Source organism: Westerdykella ornata, assembly GCF_010094085.1.
Source record: "Westerdykella ornata strain CBS 379.55 unplaced genomic scaffold EI97scaffold_7, whole genome shotgun sequence".
NCBI classification, from domain to species: Eukaryota; Fungi; Ascomycota; class Dothideomycetes; order Pleosporales; family Sporormiaceae; genus Westerdykella; species Westerdykella ornata.
In genome coordinates, this window is record NW_022986857.1 from 812367 (window position 1) to 830570 (window position 18204).

Below are 18204 nucleotides of genomic sequence, written 5' to 3' on the forward strand. Positions count from 1 at the left end.
ATCTTCGGCAGCACCCCCAGGCAGAGAACCAGGCAGAGAAACCAGCAGACGGACCAGCGGTCGTGTTGCTATCTCGCCCTCCTCTTGTCGTTCTGTAGCGATATCTGTTTACGCCAGTGCCGTAGACATATACATAGCGGGTGTTGTTTGCAGAGCGGAGAAGGAAAGCGGAAATAGGAGACTCCCACCAGGGGATACCGCCTGCATCGCCCGAAAGGTATTTACTATTATCTCTTAGAGCTGTTGCATTTGCTCTAGAGAAAACTAAGTATTTAAAGCGATAGTATATTTAACTGTAGGACTAAGATTCTAGAATACAAAGCAAGTAGAAGTTCTAGAGTACGAAGCAGGTAAAAGTTCTAGTATACAAAGCAAGTAGAAGATAAAAGGAAGATAAAGAGAAGGTAGCGGGGGAAGGCTGTAGTTATATGCTCGTCTGAGCTGACCTCGGCGGTGAGCTGTGGCAACTGTGACGGCCGCCGCTCAGGACCTCTTTTACTCTCACCTTTCAATCCAAGTATTCTGCGGCAAGAATGTCGTTGACGACCGCGGCTTTGGCCTCTTTTACTCTCACCTTCGGGCGGGATCCCCCCAAAATCTCCAGCAGGCCGTAGTCGCGAATCTAAAGGTAAACCTGCAACAAAAAAAGGGATTAAGAAAAGGAAGAGAGAAAAGCAAACTGCTAAAGGAAGGGGGCTCTTCCAGTTGTTCATTGGCGTAAATGCTCAACGTATCCTGCACCAGCATGCCCTCTCGTATTCCACGTAGACGGAGAGGTAGATAGGGCGGATGAGAGGCACAATAGCAGAAAGATAGGGACTTTTCATAAAAAGCTACGGAGTAGGAGAAGAACAAGACAGCAAAAAAGGAGAGACTAACAACATTCAACAGGCCTGAGGCGAGAGGGTAGAGGACAAGTACAGGGCCGACGACACATTGGCCGATCGAGTTAGAAGGACGAGTACATAGAGGAGAGGAAAAGGAAGATAGCAAAAGCGCAATAGGGAAAAGATGCGATGTAAGATACGAAGAAAAGGGGAAAGAGGAGGGAAAACGAGGTGGACAGAAGTAGGGAACAACAACAACTAGGACAGGCAGAGGAGAGAGATAATTAACAAGGGAGAATAAATAGATGAAATAGAGCCAATTAGGGTCTACTAACAGGACTAATCTTGAATATCCCTTAAAAGCAACCGAGCGACCATGAAAGGTCGAGGTGCCGCAGGTACGAAAGTGAGCGAGGCGCAGTATACCAAATACATTACAAGAAAGACATGACACCATGATGTGTAAAGGGCGAGCAAGATGTGACAGCTACTTGTCGCTACAGAGGGCATTTCACCTGCACAGTTCCTGGTGATGAAACCTCGACCTTGATATCACAGACGATGTCGTTCAACAGAGAAGCCGCTGAGCAAGCGAATAGATTTTATGGATTTCCATGAAATAGCTCAAAGTCGTTGATGGATGGCGCAGCACATGCTGTCCAGTCTGGTATCTAAAACATGGTTGTGTCCCTGCTGAGGGTATTTTAGCATATTATGATGCCGGAGAGCGGGAGAGGCAGCTCCGGGAAGGACAAAGTTTTCTCAGAGGTAATGCTACTTCAGCGCCCATGCTGGCCCCCTCGGGATATTTTCCAACAAAAGAGAGAAGTACAATAACGCCATCCCACGAAGCCGGAAACCGTGAATTTCTATACCGTAGATGCTAGGGCAATCAGAACCCTTAATCAACAGGAGCATGCTTGAAGAGGAAAGAAACGCTCTCGCCGTTGTGCGTGCGGCGGCAGGCCTCCGCAAGCTGTACAATAGTCAGCATACTCTATCATATAAATTGATCCTGACGAGACATACAGTAGGGCTGATATCAATCGTCTCAATCTTATCGCACAGCGCCTTCTTCTCCTCATGCGGAACCGTATTGGTCACCACAATGTGCTTTAACTTGCTGTTGTTCAACGCCTCGATAGCGTTTCCACTTAAGATGCCGTGTGTTACAATTGCCAAGGCGGCTTTGGCACCGTGCTGAATAACCACGTCGGCGGCCTTGCAAAGCGTGCCGCAGGTGTCGGCCATGTCGTCAACGATGATAGCAGTCTTGCCGCTGACATCGCCGACTAGAACCATCTTGGAAACTTCGTTGGGACGCGCGCGCTCCTTGTGGATGAGGGCGAAGCCGAGGTCGAGAGAATCTGCTATCGAGGTAGCTCTGGACATGGGTCAATGCAAATTCACGTCGCAATGAGCATATAATGTACCTCTTCGCACCTCCGGCATCCGGACTGACAATGACACAGTCCTTCACATCCAAATGCTCCCGTATCCACCTCAGCGTGCTCGGCTCGGCATACAGGTTATCGACCGGGACATTGAAGAAACCTTGAATCTGACTGGCATGGAGATCCATCGTAATAACGTGGTTGCAGCCAGCAGTTTGAAGCATGTTGGCCATGAGCTTCGCCGTAATGGGCGCTCGCGACTTGTCCTTCTTGTCCTGGCGGGCATATGGGAAGTTGGGTATCACGGCGGTAATGCGGCGGGCAGATGCGGTTTTGCAGGCGTTGATCATGATGAGCAGCTCCATGAGCGCATCGTTGATGTCACCCGGAGGTGTGGACTGCAAGATGAAGACTGGAGAAAACAGTCAGTCAAATGCGCCTAGAGCAAACGTACTGTTTGCACGCACCATCCTCGTCTCTGACAGACTCGCCGATCGTCACAGACGTCTCCTGGTTTGAGTATTGTAGGACCAGAATCTTGGTCAACTCAATTCCAAGTCTGCAGTGACATTAGATCTAAGCAGCTACCGAGTGATTGAGGACCAGGTGAAGCGTACCGGTCAGCCACAAGTTTTGCCAGCTGCGGGTGGCTGTTTCCCGTAAGCAGTTTTATGCTGTTGGTTGCCATATCTGTGGTTGCAGTAGCGCCTCATATTGAAAAGCGGAGACAGAGGAAGGCGAGCCGCGCTCTCCAAGTTTTCGACATCTGCGGCAGCGGGACGCTCGGCCCCGCTCGGCCAGTCGGTGAAACGTAGCTCCGATGTCGTACAGATGAAACAACGTCCAGCCCCTCAACACACTCCCGCATGGTTTCTCTGTCGCAGATTTGGACAGGACCGGAAGCTGTCCCGTTGAGCTAGTGGCGTGCTGACAGTCTCCGCACCTTGTAAACGATCTTGAAAGTATAGTTGAAACATCCACGTCAAGAGAACTTGCTTAGAAAACGTAAAGCATGAAACTTTAAAATACTAATCGCTCGCCTGCGTGAAACACGGTTTGTCATAGTTCACGGTGTTTGAGGACATCGGAAAAGCAGCCCACGAAACTCGCGAGGATTGCGTGGAACTCCGGAGTGAGAGAGGGCACATCGATGACAATTGATTTTCGGGGATACTGCTGCATCGGACATTCATCACGGAGGGAATCCCAAACAATGCAATCGGTGAAACGCTTGGCATCGAGCAAATCGATTCTGAATTAATCAGCCCGTGCAGAGCAACCCCTGAAAGGAGGCTGGGAGGCTCGCATGAACGGATCTTTCCACCATAAGCTACCTACAACTCAACAAGAATGACAAAAATGTTGCTCAACCGTTGCGTCGGCTGCCAACCGAGGAAAAGGAAAACATGATGACGGTGTTGGAAGCGTCCCAAACGGGACTGTGACTGGCAAAAAGCAAAGTCACTTTGTGGCCAACTTTGTATTAGCGGTGGTAATCAAACGCTCGGGTATCTGGATACGAAGAAGAAGTGAAGGTGCTTGGCGAAAGGAAAACGTCGCCCCATGCAAGAGACATGAGACTGCTCATTAATGCGTCGAGAAACATTATAATGACATGGGAAGAAGGAAGGGTATGGACATCGACCGTGACAACATAGTACAGGAGGGTAGTAGTATTACGGCGTAAAAACAAAGGCGTCGCCGGGGCCAGGTGAGCGGACACAATTAGTCTAGGCCGTCGTCTTATGGGACGTAACTTTTGAGCATATCATCATCGATATCGTGTTTCGCCTCTAACATGCTTGCTCGCACATCTTTCCAATGGCCTGTTCAATGTCCGAGAAAAGGTTCAGGACATGACCATCGGCATATATCTTGATGGATTGGACATCTCTACGCTCCGTACGCGCGGGACTCTCGGCCTTGATTGGACTTCGCGGTGGCGTGTTCTCGGCCAGTTCGGGTTGCATTGCCGACGGCTGAAGAACGAGAGCCGCTGCAACATGCTCCAGAAGTTTCTGACGGAGGCGTAGGCGTCTGTTCTCGGCTTGTTCAAGCTTGAGGATGAATTCATCGATAGAGACATCAAGTTCGGCTAGAGCTTCTTCCTGCTTAAGTAAAGATTCGCGAGAGAAGATGACTGTCTCTCCTCGCTTGAGATAAGAGATCATGCGGCTATGAAGCTTCTGACGCCCAGCCCGTAGAGACTTGTACGTCCTCCGGAGGTAGTCACAGCGCTCATCCAAGGCTCGAAGTTCCTGGTCAAACTGTAATTAGCAACCATGTCTTATTCATCCAGAAGGATTTTCTTACCCTAGACATTGATGCAACGTCTCGCTTTTGGAGGACTTCGAACTTTTCTGCTTGGTCGTGCGCTTGCTTGTGGAGGTGTTTCTTATCTGCTTCGTTCATCCGTACCGAAGCATCCTGGACTCGCATGCCTGTCGGCAGCTGCCAGGTATCCTGCACAGGGGGTTCCAGGATGTTGGTTTCCGAGCAGGTCCGACTTCTCTGCCTTTTGCTGGACCGGCGCACTGGTCTACCGCGATCCATTACGGATGTATCCGACATGTTCCTATTGTGTGCCGGCAGGGGATCTCGCTTCTCAACCCGGGGCGAGCCGCGGCGGTCGAGGGCAGTTAATGGCGATGTAGCACCGAATGGGTTTGACATGGCGGACAAAGGCGTAGCGAGGCCGACGCTTGTATTGGGAGAGCGTCGTGAGTCAAAGGCACTTAGTGGGGTCGTGCCCCCGGAAGTAACGGATGCCGGTGTGATGAGCTGTGTTTTGCTGGATTTGGAGTGCAGGACAAGAGGGGCGGGTGAGCCTCGGCGCTCATGAGCGGGAGACTTTGGTGGTACTTCCGGTGGTTTCTCAATGGCATCAGGAATGGTGCTGGTATCAACCTTCAAGGTCGGTTTAATGCCGGGGCTAAGTATAGGAGATAGAGGCTTCCCAACTGGGGCTGAGGGTTCGAGCTCGACGGCTTTAGCGGTTTCCATAGTGGAGGATGCGTGCTCCTCAGGAGGAATCGACGAAGGGCCAGTTACGCACGCTACGAGAGCGTCGCCAAATGGGCCACTTCTCCAGTTTGTGCCAGGGGCACTGGTGGATCTCTCATGGGTGAAGACTGCTTCGGATGCAATCTTGCGGAGGGGAGGGCGACCCGGAATAGTTGCTATGGTAGGTCAACGCAGTGTATATGGATGTCACTGAGGAGCGACTTACGAGAATCAATGGCGGCTTCTTGAACGGTAGCCATGGTTGAACCCAGCTCGGGCACGCTCACCTTACGACGCCTAGACAGTGAGCCACTCCGCTGCCAGAACGGAAGGCCTTCACAAACGGCAGTGTCACTTAGGGAGGTCGGGGAGCGGCCCATGGAAAGAGCAGATAGTTTATCTGACGAAGCAGCAGACTTGAGGACTCTCTGGGGTGCAGGCCACAACTGGTATCTGGATGCTGATAGCACCTGGGGGCTCACAGGAGAGGTACCCTTCTCCAGTGGGCCAATGCTTTCCACTGACTCTTTGTGAGCCTGGAGGTTTCTTAGTGACTGGGACCGACGGGGTATATGATAATTCATTTGGGTGAAGAGGATGCTTCCGGACTTACGAGAAGTTTTGAGGGGGATGTTTCCTGAGGGATATAAATGTTGGACTTCGCGGCGTCATGCCGGATGCAATTGGCAATGTGTGTCATGGCAGGGGCCTGAGAAGACCGTGGCTCAGTGTGTGAACTGCAAGGGAGATGAGACTCGGGAAGCGGGCATGTCAAGCATGAGTGCGTTCCCTGCGGTCGTGTTTGGCAAAACGGGAGTGGGGTGCTTTAAGTGTGGCTCCTTAAAACTTCTATTGATACAGTGAAGACGAGGAGGCCCCTGCCGTAAGGACCCAAGACTCAAAAAGTAGGTTGACTACCAATCGCGGACGGCAGTCTAGGCTGTCGATGGACAACCTTGAGATGAAACGCGGCCGTGAGTTCCCATGTCTGGCGATTCGTGGGGAACCTGCATGGGCGTGTAGCAGGGGGGCTAGGTGCCAGACTGCACCATGTTGCAGCTAGCCTTGTCGATAAGAAGGCCAGCTATAGATCGGTTGCGAGTCAACTGTCGAAGATTTGCATCTTTCGTCCTCGACGGAGCAGAATGCACATGAATGCAGGGCGGGGGCTGCCGAGACTCCATCCAGGAAGCGAAGTGCAAACAGTTTGACAGGAGTACACAGTACATACACATACCGTACGGAGAACACCAGAGGAGCACATGACGGTGGCATGCAGGCACGCAGAACTGCAGCGGACAGCGGCCTGACGTGCTCTGGTTGAAGGTCGGGCGATACCTACCCTAGGGTAGCTTGGGAGGCAATTCACTCCTCGAAGCTTTCCCAAGGCTTCGCTGAGGCGGCGCAGGTGCTCCAAAGCGGAAGGAAAGCCGCATAATGGCCGAATGAGGCCGCTGTGCTCATGCGTGCTGGATTATGAAATGGGCTGCCGAACAGATCGAGAGCTCCTGCTCGTACTGCAGGAGGGTAGTAATAATAAGTAGGTACCGTGACCCAGAAGGACGGAGGAGCCTGAGGAAGCAAGCCAGTATCTGGTTCTCCGCGCCCTGGTGCTGAAGCGCGCGTTGTGGTCCCTACACAGTACCTACAGTACGTACTCCGTTCCGTTCCACAGCCCGTCCCGCCGGAGGAGAGTCCCGGCACCGTTCTGTTGCCAGACTTGCCCGCACCGTTCCATGTGCTCCAGCACGAACCGCCATGTGTCACGACCGGCGCCAGTGCTGGTCCAGCGTTGAAAAAGGGACGGGAGAGAGAGGAAAGGAACGGATGACGGAAGGCTTGGGAGGGGGTTCGCTTGGGGTTGGTTGCTCCAGAAGACTGTGTTCCCGCTGCCACGAGGCGAGCTCTCCGGCCCAATGGGAGGCCCCCTTTCCGCGTGATGAACAGCGCAAAACGACCGTCTCGGGAGGAGAGCATGGCCGCCACAGTTTGCAGGGGCCATCAGGATGCTTGAGCTTTCTAGTTAGAGGGCAATCCTCAGCTTCTATCACAGAGGGTAGAGGATCTTTCCTCGCAGTGCGGCAGTGCATGTTGGGAAACGGTCGCGAAGAAAGCGACAGTGAATTGCTTCTCCCGCGACACCAACATCGCGCTTTGTCCTGCCTGGCGCCAGATACAAAGTTCCCAACCCACATGTACAGTACATACTGTACATGTACGGTACATACACATAATCAAGCATGTTCATCTCGCAGCAGTGCATACATACCATGGGGCTGTACCCTGTAACCCCGGACCCCCCTGCGGTGACGGTAAAACACCACGGGCATCGGTGCGTACAGTTTCCTGCACGCTCATGTCGCTCACTCTTTGGGACATCCTCTATCCTCTGCCTCAGGATGCGCAGCCCCTCTCGACGCTCACCGTCTTTTTTGGTCAGGGGCAATGGGGATACGGACACTCCCTCCTCGAAGTACTGCCATCAAGCGCTGTCATATTAGCCAGCCAGCAATCACCTGGACCGAGTCTACGCGGGTGACTGACGCCAACAATGCCCGATTTGCGGGGCACACTACAGCAAACTCGGAGCTAGCAGGCTTGATGGAGGAGGGCCGCTCGTAAAACGTTCCTCATCAGCGAGTCGTCAACGCCCTTCACCACCACCTCTGCCCTGCGTTGCTAATTTAAAAACCTTCAAGAAAACAAGCCGCAAGCGATGAAGCCATGATGGATGAAGTCAGGCTCCGGCCCGATTTCGTTCAAACCGTAGAGACTGCTGCAAACCTTGTGGGAAGGCACCTCCGTCACGATAACCGCCAGCATGATCATTGATGAACTTTATGAGAATCCTGTGATCTGCGGAGATCTCCCGTTTTCCTCTGGACGCCTGCCGAGTCCTCTTCTCAGAGAAGAATAATGTTGATATCTCGTTGCAAAACCCAGCCACTATTTCGGTCAGCCCTCCGACTACATATCGTACCACAGATCTGTTCGCCATAACGGGTCGTCTTTCCAAATAAATTGTAGGCTTCACGCTCATATTGTAGAGATAAAAAAGCCGGAGCAGGAATGCAGAGTCCAGCAAGGCTGTCCTGGTGAGGATGCTTCACACGCAGTCCACCTCCCATCCTTTTCCTGTGTCCGTTTCCCCTGCGCCTGCCCTGCTTCTGATGCAAGTCATGCCTCGAGCACACGCCAAGCATGCCCCCCTTCATCCTCACTTGCCTCATTTGCAAGGCCCCCAGCATTGCACAGACACTCCCAGACGCTGCGTACCACTACCGATTCGCACGCCGGCGTAACAAAACGTACGATGGCTCTAAAAGCAGCAGTCAGCCGTGCCTCATTTGGAGAGCTACTCGCTCGAATGCGTTTCCCTTTGGCATGGCAACGCCCCAGATCACAGCGTTGCCTTCCCAAGCAAGACCCATCCTTCTACACAAAAAGCATCGTGTGGTCCATTTCGAGAGTGGCATGCATACGGAGTACGTTATTACATATCGGATGTGCACGTCGAGGCCGCGTCTCATTCATCACTTTGTAACAGTCTTGATACGGCCGACTCCCCCTAGGCTTAGGGGAATATCCTCAACGGCGCCGGCACGCCGGGAACCATGTGACGACCGATCCCACTCTGCAGCATGAAACAATGGCCCACTCAAATCTGCCTCCGGGCACGCTCCGAGCAGTCAATCACCCACGTTTTCCTTCGTTCTGGGCCACGCGCTTTTGAGTCAGTCCGGATTTGGGACCACGATACTTAGGCTCCCTCTCTCCTTTATGCCGTCTTCTCTATGTTTATCGTCCTAAGACTCCTTACACAGTCGACATTGCGAGCGACAAGAATGGCGATGCTCTGTTGAAAGTCGGAGGGAACTCAGAACCATGGGGTGCGACTTCCATCCGATCCTTGCTCTCATGTGGTCGCCAGGAGCGGGGCTACTCAATCCAGTGCTCGCGAATTCTCCTCACCACTCTACCGTAGGATAGGTATCACACTGCTGCTCTCATATCGGATGATGCATCGTAATCCCGGAAAGCAAGTGGCTGGAGCATTCTTCAGTCGGTCCGTCGCACTCCTCAGCAATTACTTTGCTCCCTGGTATGTCTGGTATCTCTACCTGCAGCACATTGGCGAGCAGAAAACAAAAATGTGATTATCTAGATGACTGCTGTTGAGGGCTAGGGTGGCATACAACTTCATCTCCTCTCACCTCAAGCAAGGCGGTACCCCGGAAATCACGACTTTGCACCTCTCGAGTCGAGGTATCGTTTCCAAAGTCGAACGAAACAAATCAACTGCCCATTCTCGGGGCGACTGGATTCTGTTTTGGATAACCAAGGAAGGGTGGAGGGGTGGAGGCGACCCCTGTACAGCCCATTCTCCGCGTTCCCTGAACAGTGTGATACACTCACTCAGAACTCAGAACACAAGCTGCGACTACATGATCCGGCATGCGAGAGATCATGGGCTTCGTCCCTACGGAGCGCAGTTACTCCACACTTGGCCGAGACTGCGTGCGCACTCCTCTCGGTCATCCCATACCTCCTAAACGGAGGTTGCCGACACTGCCTGGATTTCGACCATCCCGTTCGTAGTTTACGATTCCATGATGCAGACATCGCAAACTTCGTCGTCAAGTATAGACTTGTAACGCTACATACCCCGCCCGTCCCCTGACGGGACACCTAGGTGCTGTAGAATAGGCAACTTGGCCATGACCGACGCGCATCAAACCGCAAACACCAGTATCCGACATGAAAGACATAAGCTCATGAGCGGATCTGAGCGTCTCCATCGCTGCAAGAACGAGCCAGCACATACTGCAGTTTGGTTCCTCCGTGATCCTGCTGGCCTCTTACAGGACGGGTGAAACGATACGCCTCAGTGCTGCGTCGGAAAGTCGCAAGCCGAAAATGAGAGAGCGACGCGCGCAACCGCCGGTTCCAGCGCTGTAGTCTACGGAGTACGGATATCTACAATTTTCGGCACACATTGACCTACTCCACTAGGCTGCCCTCGTAGATACAGCGTCAGATTCCACTCCCCAGGAGCCACGGTCCGAGACACAGCAAAAACCAGCCACTGCAAATTTCTCCGTTGAGTGTACTCTCGTGGCATTCGCATCCATCGGGGTTTTTTTCGAACGGACGGGGACGGTCCTACATTCCGTCTCGACTCCGTCAGAAGTTAAGTGATGTCTAGAATCCCTGGGCTTTCGGTAAGCAGGACCCTGCATACATCTCCGTCTGTCTGTTCAAGCATCGCATATAACAACTCGCATACTATTGTCTTATCTGCCCGGTATATGGCCCCATAACGCTCGACGGGATATAGGAAGCCGTGAACATCGATTTCCCCTCCTCTGGCTCCATGGATCCCCGGATTCTGCGTGCAGTTTATCGATAAGCATAACCATGGTCCTTCGAGTCAGCATTTCGCGGCTAAACCGTTTGACCCGTGCTTCTCCGCACTTTGGATATGCACGTTCAACGCCTTCGACCCGTGACCCGGTGACGGGTTCTGTGGCGAGACCCTTTCTGCCATTTTTCTGGTTGACAAGGCTTTTTGGGTTGGAGATTATTGGTGGCGCGATGTGGAAAGCGCTGCAACCACGGTTTCTGCCCCTCCCTAGACTATACAGACTTACGAGTCTATATCAGGCATTGCAGCCAGATCCGCTTTTCTCTTCTCCTCGTTGGTCTTCCATTCACCATGATTCTTCCATCCACATCGCTCATCCTGGTTCGCTTTTCCCCTCCCCGCTTCCTGGCTTTCTGCAATGACACGGACCTCGATGGACCGCCGGAGAATTTCCCTGCGGCCTGAGTTTGCCTCTTGGATTTAGGCGGAGTCGTACACATGCTACGCAAGGCAAGGCAAGGCGACGTCGGCAGTATGCTACCTATGCGGGGTGCGTGGAGCACGATTTGCCGTTGTTGGAGGGACTGCCCCAAGCCCTCCTGCTATATGCGAGCCAGCGTGTCTAAGGACAGGGGGAAGAGTATCAAGACCGTGCGAGAATACCGTGGTTGTGGATTTCGGAGACGAGGAGGGAGGGAGGGAGGGAGGGGATTTATCCCACAGTGATTTGCAAGATGCTGGTAGGTGTGGGTATAACAGAGTGCGGTATGAAGTGGTGCTATAGAGCTAAGACGGGTAGGTGTGGTACGGCCGTCGTTGCCTGCTTCGGTCTCTTCAGTAGGTTGGAAGCGGTGTATATATTGGAAGGAACAAGGATTGGTAGCGCTCTGGTACCTTGGTAGTACTTAGTGAACGTGTCTTTACCTATATATTCGTACAGCTCGAACCACGGATACGCATATGGTACATATGGTACATACTCTCTACAGATCGCCCAACCAGTCAACACGCCACCCTGGCCCAATTCCCCCATCGGCATCTTTTCTCCTCCCTCCAGTCTGCGTTCCCTCCCGTCCTGTCTCAACCAATCTACCGCAACACCACCCCCAACCTCCCCATCAACTCCTCCCTAAACTTTTCATGCAGCTCATTCGTCTCCTCATTCGTCAGCGTCCGCTCCAAACTCCGATAATTGCACCGATAACACACGCTCTTGCGGCCCGTCTTGGGGTGCTCGAATTGGTCCACCAAACGCACGTCTTCAATCAGGTCGCCGCAGACTTCGCGGGCGATCTCCATGACGTCGTTTTCGTGGAAGGTATTAGGGACGGTGTGAGAAGAGGATTCAGTCGGTGTGAGGCCGCCCGCGGGACTTGTCGTTGTTGTTGCTGTGGTTGACGGTTCCGAGGGGGATTGGGTCGGAGGAGAAGCAGAGGGAGCGGATGCCGGAAGCCAGAAACTCACGTCTTTGAAGCAAGCGGGGAATTTGGAAAAGGGGGTGAATTTCTTGATGTCCCTTCCCTTTCCGAACTGCCCCAGAAACCTTTCATCCGTGCTCCAGAAGAGCCGGATATCCGGGATGGAGTAGAGCAGCATGGCGATACGTTCGAGACCCAGGCCAAACGCCCAGCCAAGACGGTTGGAGACACCTGCGTTGTCGAGGATGTGTTGCTGGACGATGCCGCAGCCGAGGACTTCGAGCCAGTCACCTTGCCAGAGGACCTCGAGCTCCCAGCTTGGGGAGGTGAAGGGGAAGTAGGCTTCTACCCAGCGGACTTTGAGGGGCTCGGAGGAGTCGGATTGGGAAAGGGGGGTACCAGAGGAAGCGGCGGCATTTCGAGCAGCGGTGAAGATGGTAACGACGACGTCTTCGAGGGAGCGCTTGAGATGGGCGGCCATGGCTTCGACTTCGGCGGCCGAGTGCGTGGCTTGTAGGGGGTTGCGTTCCGGGTGGATGGTCGGGTTGGGGTCTTCCACTTCGATGACTGAGGGAGGGTGTTTGGGTATTTTAGCAACGTTGGCCCAGATGGCTTCTTCGAGTGTGGAATGGCCTCCTAGGTCGTTTCGGTCCCAGGTGCGGGCACCCTCCATCTGGTGGAAGACAGGATAGTGGCTTCTGTCGATAGCATCTCTCCTGTAGACATCGGCGCTGATGAGGTAGCCGGCGCTCTCGTTGGCGCGGAAGGTGTCGGCCTGGTGGGCGGATGTGTGGGTTCGTAGCACGGTCTCCTTGTTGATGTAGTATGTATCTGTTCGGTTACGGCCAACATGGTCCGGGGGAAAGCCCAATGAATCAAAGTTCTGCCCAACTGTGACTACGGGAAAGAGATCGTTGTGGTATTTGTAGTCCGGGAAGCGTGATTCTATCAGTTGTCGTGTGATGGCGAGAGGATGGTCTTGCTGGAGGTGTAGCCGACGGGGAATGGCTGCCAGGATAGTGGAGGGTGTATTCATCCATTCATCTGTCTTGTAGGTTTTTCCCTCTACTGTGATTTCTCTTGGTGTAGTCCCTGAGTAAACTTAGACATCGCCCAAGATATATCATTCCAAAATCACTATCGTGGTATGCATCATCAACCGCCTACCAATCGCGACAACACATGAAAAAATCGAATGCCCATTCATGCAGAGAAAGAACATATGTTCAATATGAATAGACAGATTGGAAATAAAAATGGGATTATACAAGTCATGTGATATCAAACTCACCTGAGGAAACACATCGCACTGTTGTTCTCCCAAACGCAAGCGCCAATTGCGAAACCGGGGCCCTCCAAGCCCTCAAACACTCTGACCTCCGCAACTGACGCCCCACCACCGAACATATAGGCTGTATCCGCATCCTCATTCGCGCCTCTGGTGTTTGTCACCTCCACCTCCACAGCCATCCCGAAACGAAGACCGTTGCTGACTGATCCACGCACAAGCCACGCCAAGTGCTTACCGGACATCAGGCCATTGCGGCCAAGCATCCGAGATTTCGCCAGCCTTTCCCAATACGCCCTAGACTGTTTTTTGTGATGACGTCCGGAGAAGCCGGCCAACCTTCAGGAACCTCTAGCCGACTTCCTGCTCACCAAAAAAGGGCTTTACGACTTTCGACGGAGCGCTTTGAGTTGGCGCATACTGTTTTTCCTCAACGTACGATGCATGCACAAATATGACAGCGCTTCAGAAACAGGTGCCTGCGGGCCAATTGAGGAAGAGTGAGGATCGGGTGAAGGCTCCCCTACATTATCCATTCTGGTTTGGCGGGAGCGCGAGTTGTCTCGCGGCATGTTTTACGCATCCCTTGGATCTGGGTATGTTTTTAACATAGATTGCACTATACGTTCCCAGCTAACAGCAGCTCCTCCAGTGAAGGTATATCCGCTTCGCTTCCGCGTCGTCCATCCTCGCACTCACATTCTCACCACCCATCTAGGTCCGGCTACAAACACAACCGCATGGCGCAAAACGCAACATGCTCCAAATGTTCGTCCACGTCGCCAGAGACGACGGAATCAGGGGTCTATACCGCGGTCTCTCCGCCGCCCAACTCCGCCAACTAACATACAGCATGACGCGCTTCGGCGTCTACGAAGAGCTGAAAGACAGGCTCACGACGCCAAATTCTCGACCTTCCTTCCCCACCCTCGTAGCCATGGCCTCTATATCCGGCTTCGTCGGCGGCATCGCAGGAAACCCCGCAGACATCGTAAACGTCCGCATGCAACACGACGCCGCGCTTGCCCCCGAAAAGCGACGAAACTACAAAAACGCGATTGACGGGCTAATACGCATGTCCCGCGAAGAGGGCGTCGCATCCCTCTGGCGCGGCGTCTGGCCCAATGCCTCGCGCGCCGTGCTCATGACGGTCGGCCAACTGGCTTCCTACGACGGGTTCAAGCGCGCGCTGCTCCAACACACGTCCCTCCAAGACAATATCATCACGCATTTCACCGCCTCGATTCTCGCCGGCTTCGTCGCAACGACCATCTGCTCCCCCGTCGACGTAATCAAGACGCGTGTGATGAGCGCTGCAGATCCAAAGGGCATTGTACATCTCGTGACGGACATCTTCAGGCACGAGGGCGTCAGCTGGATGTTCAAGGGTTGGGTGCCGAGTTTCATTCGGGTGGGGCCGCAAACGATTCTCACGTTCATCTTCCTGGAGGAGCAGAAGAAGATATACCGCAAGATGAAGAGCCTTGAATAGACGGGAGAAGATGTGACGGGCACGAAACTACGGTTTCTCGGACTCTGTTTGGTATCCATATAGACACTTTGGGGCTTTTTGGATGATACCCCCGAAACATGGTGGTTGAGATGAGTTAGTGGCAAGCATGCACGTTGTATATTATGCATGGTACTTGCATGGCCGGGCGTATTTGGGGCTTTTCCTGTTGTATTCTAGTGTTGTTTTGTTCTTGATAGCATTGGGGTACGTATCACTTCCAGCTGGCCGGGATTTGTTATACCTAGATACATAGCACATAGATCGTAGAGTGTGAATGGACAAATGCATCCAATGTTTGATTGATAACATGGTCCCCATAATTCTGTTGGCTAGAGTTGGCTCTGCAGCCTCTCGAATTCTGGAGCCACGGTGTCGAATTCGGAGCTGAACATAGAAGACGCACAAGGTGAAGCACGTGGGACTGTAGGCTCGCGACGCCGATTAGAAAAAGGGTATCACACAACGGATTAGAAGCGCCGAAGTGTCGGCTGTTTTCAAGGTGCAATTGCCCTATCTGAGAAACAATTGCCGCGCCGTAGGAGCCCATGATATGAACCATGCCCAGAAACCCCAAGTTTTCATAAGGGAGCCCGACGCCGAATATGTCATTCCACCGACTTGTACATCCAACACCACCCCTTAGTGCTTCATGGAAGAAGCCCTCCTCTTCTTGGCCTCATCGTGGGCAGACTTTGCCTCGCTGATACGCTTCTGGAGAATCTGGGCGTACTCGTTCTACATGAAACCGGTTAGTATCTGCAGCAACAGTCTCGAGGTGTAAAAACATACCGCGGCATCCTTGGAAGCCTCCGCACGGCGGCGCTTGAGCGCGATCCTGTGGCGCTTGTGCTGCAGACGCTGGGGAGTAACCAGACGCTGGATCTTGGGGGCCTTGGTGTAGGGCTTCTTGCCCTCTCCCTTGGGCTGAACCTCACGGCGGATAACGAACTTGCGGACCTATGACATAGACAATCAGAATCATGTTGTGCACTCAGACTCAACCCTTGGCGAGAAGGATTGGCGAAGAAGCTATGAGATAACTCACATCATCTTCCTTGCTGAGGCCAAAGAAGCGACGGATCTTGGTAGCCCTCTTGGGACCCAAGCGCTTGGGGTGTACGGTATCGGTGAGACCGGGGATGTCGTTCTCTCCCTGCTTAACGATGCTAAGGGCGAGGACGGAGAGATCTCCGGCGACGATGCAGCCACGGACGCTCTTCCTCTTGCGCTCGCCGGTGCGACGGGGGCGGTAGCAGGAGTGACCGTCGGAGAGCAGAAGTCGGACACGAGTAGGGTGCATGACACCCTGCTTCATCGGGAAACCCTGCTTGTCGTTGCCGCCGGTGATCTTGAAGATGTAGCCCTTGAACTCGTCGCCGACGCTGTCGCCCGGAACTTCCTGGCCCATACGGCGGTCCATGAAGACGCGGAGCTTGCGCTCATCGTCAATCTCGATCAGCTTCTGCGTGCCGTTGGCGGGGTACGAGATGTTCAGCTTCATCTTGACGGCTGAATTGCCTGCGAAAAAAAATGTCAACGGGGATCGAATGCGAATAGCAAGCGTGTTGGACTTACTCCGCGCGGTTGGTTTTCGGAAGGTCGCTTTTGCTGGTTCGAAATGTTCGGGCGGTCTGCGGTGGGTGTCGGTAGCGAGGACGCTAGGGTGATAGTTAATCCGCGCCGACAATTCCTCAGGTACGAGACAACCTTGGAACACATGCCAGACAACACGTGCCCGCTTCCTCACCTATCCCACGCAATCACAGATGGACTTAGGTATCAAACCGCATACAGCCATTTTCTTCACCAGCGACGATTTGGATCCGTTGCAGAGAGAAACCCGAGTTTCGGTGCGCCACATTATTGGGGGATGCATGGTATAGCGCATCAATTGGTTGTGTATAATTGGAAACATTACTAAACACACTCCATTCTCAATCATCAGCCATTGTCATATTCGAAGCTTGCATTGCCCAGGAAATATTATCAAAGGTGCCCAGAGCTTTTATGGCAACGGAGTGTGCGAATGGTATTTGCCCAGATGGGAAGTGTTCGAACTTGCTCCTGAAGGAACAATCAACACCTAGCCCCGTATCAACCAAGGTCGCCATTGTGTTCCACCCATATATATAACGCCAACCCAGACCATGACCATAACCCAAAGGGACCTAGGCATTTACTAATATACAAGAGAGAACGGCAATCGCAACGGCACTCAATGCATGAGTTCGACGGGAGGCCTCGCTGTAGCGAGTGTTTTGCCTTGCGCACGCTGTTGCGCTATTGGACCTTCAATTCCCTCCATAGCATCGACATTTGGCGTCAAAGGCGCAGGACTATCGGTCGTGTCTTCAACAGCAATCGCAGGCAGATCTGGACTGCCGCCATGATCGACAGGGTCATACACGACAGTCGCACTACCGGTTCGCCGCCTTTGGGTGATTGGGCTTGGTGGTAGGTCCCCATCCATTGCATGGTCCGGGTCGTCAATGTGGTGTGCGTGCAGTTTCGCTAGTGCGCTAGCCAGGTCTTCTGCGTGTACAATCTTGTTGGGTGCTTCCTCATTTTGCATTTCCCAGCCCATCGGAGGCGAAGGCGGCGGAGAAATGAAGAAGAGCTTGTCCGACTTGGGTAGTGGTAGGTGTTGGTCGCTTGGGTTCAAGGGTGTGTTCAGCCCGAAGTACACTCGGATGCGGGAACCCATGAGAGTTTCTCCGTCGAGCTTTTGCCGTATGAGGATGGCGGAATCAACGTCGAAGAATGAGGTTACTATTCGGCGGAAGGACTTCAGCGGCGCCCAGGTGTGTATCCGAGCATATTGATTGATGAGTTCGCGGATCTGAACGAGGTTCGCGGGATGGAAGATTTCAGGCTCGAGGAGATTCTGAGCGGAGTTAGTACAGTAACTGGTCGGCGCATGTTCCAGCTACTCACTGTGATGATTAGGGTATTGGAGGGAGGTGAGGGCTCCACCAGCGGGGGCAGGTCGGTTAGATCCAGCGAAAGTGGCGACTTCGCTCGAGACGATGGTCGCGGGTGCGCGGACGAGGTTACTTCTCCTGACATGTTGGGGAGGAGCAGCTATGGGAGTGATATGGAAATCTGAGGGTATCGGCAGCTGGGAAGTTGTGGGTTGGATGTTGAACTGTAATTTAGGAGGGCGAGGAGTTCTCAAATATGTAGGTATTCTATGGACGTCGGTGGTCTGGTCTTCCGCAACCGTCTCAGCTCCGCCACCTTCTGCCAAGCACGAGCATTTGACGACCGCATGCTCAACTCCTGATCTCCTGGCCACCCTGCACTGCCCTGAATGTGGAATTCTGTGTACAGAAATTTGCTGAACGGGCGTGGCAGAATGCGCTGCGGATTGACCTTGGACATCGCCAGCCTTGCGTA

At 53.3% G+C, this 18204-nt stretch overlaps 7 protein-coding genes across 7 annotated transcripts; 1 reads left to right on the forward strand and 6 right to left on the reverse strand.

The window, feature by feature from the left end:
• Positions 1-1393: 1393 nt before the first annotated feature.
• Positions 1394-2955, reverse strand: EI97DRAFT_396513 (ribose-phosphate pyrophosphokinase 4). Its single transcript, XM_033796340.1, has 5 exons — positions 2839-2955; positions 2689-2780; positions 2261-2633; positions 1857-2211; positions 1394-1803 (listed from the first exon to the last, which is right to left on the reverse strand). Exons 1-5 carry the CDS (start codon positions 2907-2909, stop codon positions 1729-1731), a joined length of 966 nt encoding a protein of 321 aa, XP_033655142.1. The 5' UTR covers positions 2910-2955; the 3' UTR covers positions 1394-1728.
• Positions 2956-4014: 1059 nt separating this feature from the next.
• EI97DRAFT_375427 (uncharacterized protein) lies at positions 4015-5924 on the reverse strand (the record flags this gene model as incomplete). The annotated part of the gene is made up of 4 exons (XM_033795503.1): positions 4015-4479; positions 4535-5400; positions 5451-5748; positions 5838-5924. The coding sequence occupies 4 exons, from the start codon at positions 5922-5924 to the stop codon at positions 4015-4017; spliced, it is 1716 nt and encodes a 571-aa protein (XP_033655143.1).
• A 259-nt stretch (positions 5925-6183) lies between these two features.
• On the reverse strand, positions 6184-7415 carry EI97DRAFT_489166 (uncharacterized protein). Its single transcript, XM_033802213.1, has one exon. It carries the CDS (start codon positions 7199-7201, stop codon positions 6590-6592), a length of 612 nt encoding a protein of 203 aa, XP_033655144.1. The 5' UTR covers positions 7202-7415; the 3' UTR covers positions 6184-6589.
• A 4087-nt stretch (positions 7416-11502) lies between these two features.
• On the reverse strand, positions 11503-13397 carry EI97DRAFT_432462 (phenylalanyl-tRNA synthetase). The gene has a single exon (XM_033798169.1). The coding sequence runs from the start codon at positions 13041-13043 to the stop codon at positions 11679-11681; it is 1365 nt and encodes a 454-aa protein (XP_033655145.1). The 5' UTR covers positions 13044-13397; the 3' UTR covers positions 11503-11678.
• Positions 13398-13749: 352 nt separating this feature from the next.
• On the forward strand, positions 13750-14787 carry EI97DRAFT_441635 (mitochondrial carrier; the record flags this gene model as incomplete). The annotated part of the gene is made up of 3 exons (XM_033799709.1): positions 13750-13891; positions 13936-13952; positions 14014-14787. The coding sequence occupies 3 exons, from the start codon at positions 13750-13752 to the stop codon at positions 14785-14787; spliced, it is 933 nt and encodes a 310-aa protein (XP_033655146.1).
• Positions 14788-15241: 454 nt separating this feature from the next.
• EI97DRAFT_416657 (40S ribosomal protein S6-B) lies at positions 15242-16326 on the reverse strand. The gene is made up of 3 exons (XM_033796898.1): positions 15854-16326; positions 15598-15765; positions 15242-15543 (listed from the first exon to the last, which is right to left on the reverse strand). Exons 1-3 carry the CDS (start codon positions 16307-16309, stop codon positions 15448-15450), a joined length of 720 nt encoding a protein of 239 aa, XP_033655147.1. The 5' UTR covers positions 16310-16326; the 3' UTR covers positions 15242-15447.
• A 550-nt stretch (positions 16327-16876) lies between these two features.
• On the reverse strand, positions 16877-17996 carry EI97DRAFT_299151 (Calcipressin). Its single transcript, XM_033794511.1, has 2 exons — positions 17743-17996; positions 16877-17692 (listed from the first exon to the last, which is right to left on the reverse strand). The coding sequence occupies exons 1-2, from the start codon at positions 17872-17874 to the stop codon at positions 17024-17026; spliced, it is 801 nt and encodes a 266-aa protein (XP_033655148.1). The 5' UTR covers positions 17875-17996; the 3' UTR covers positions 16877-17023.
• Between the last annotated feature and the right edge of the window lie 208 nt (positions 17997-18204).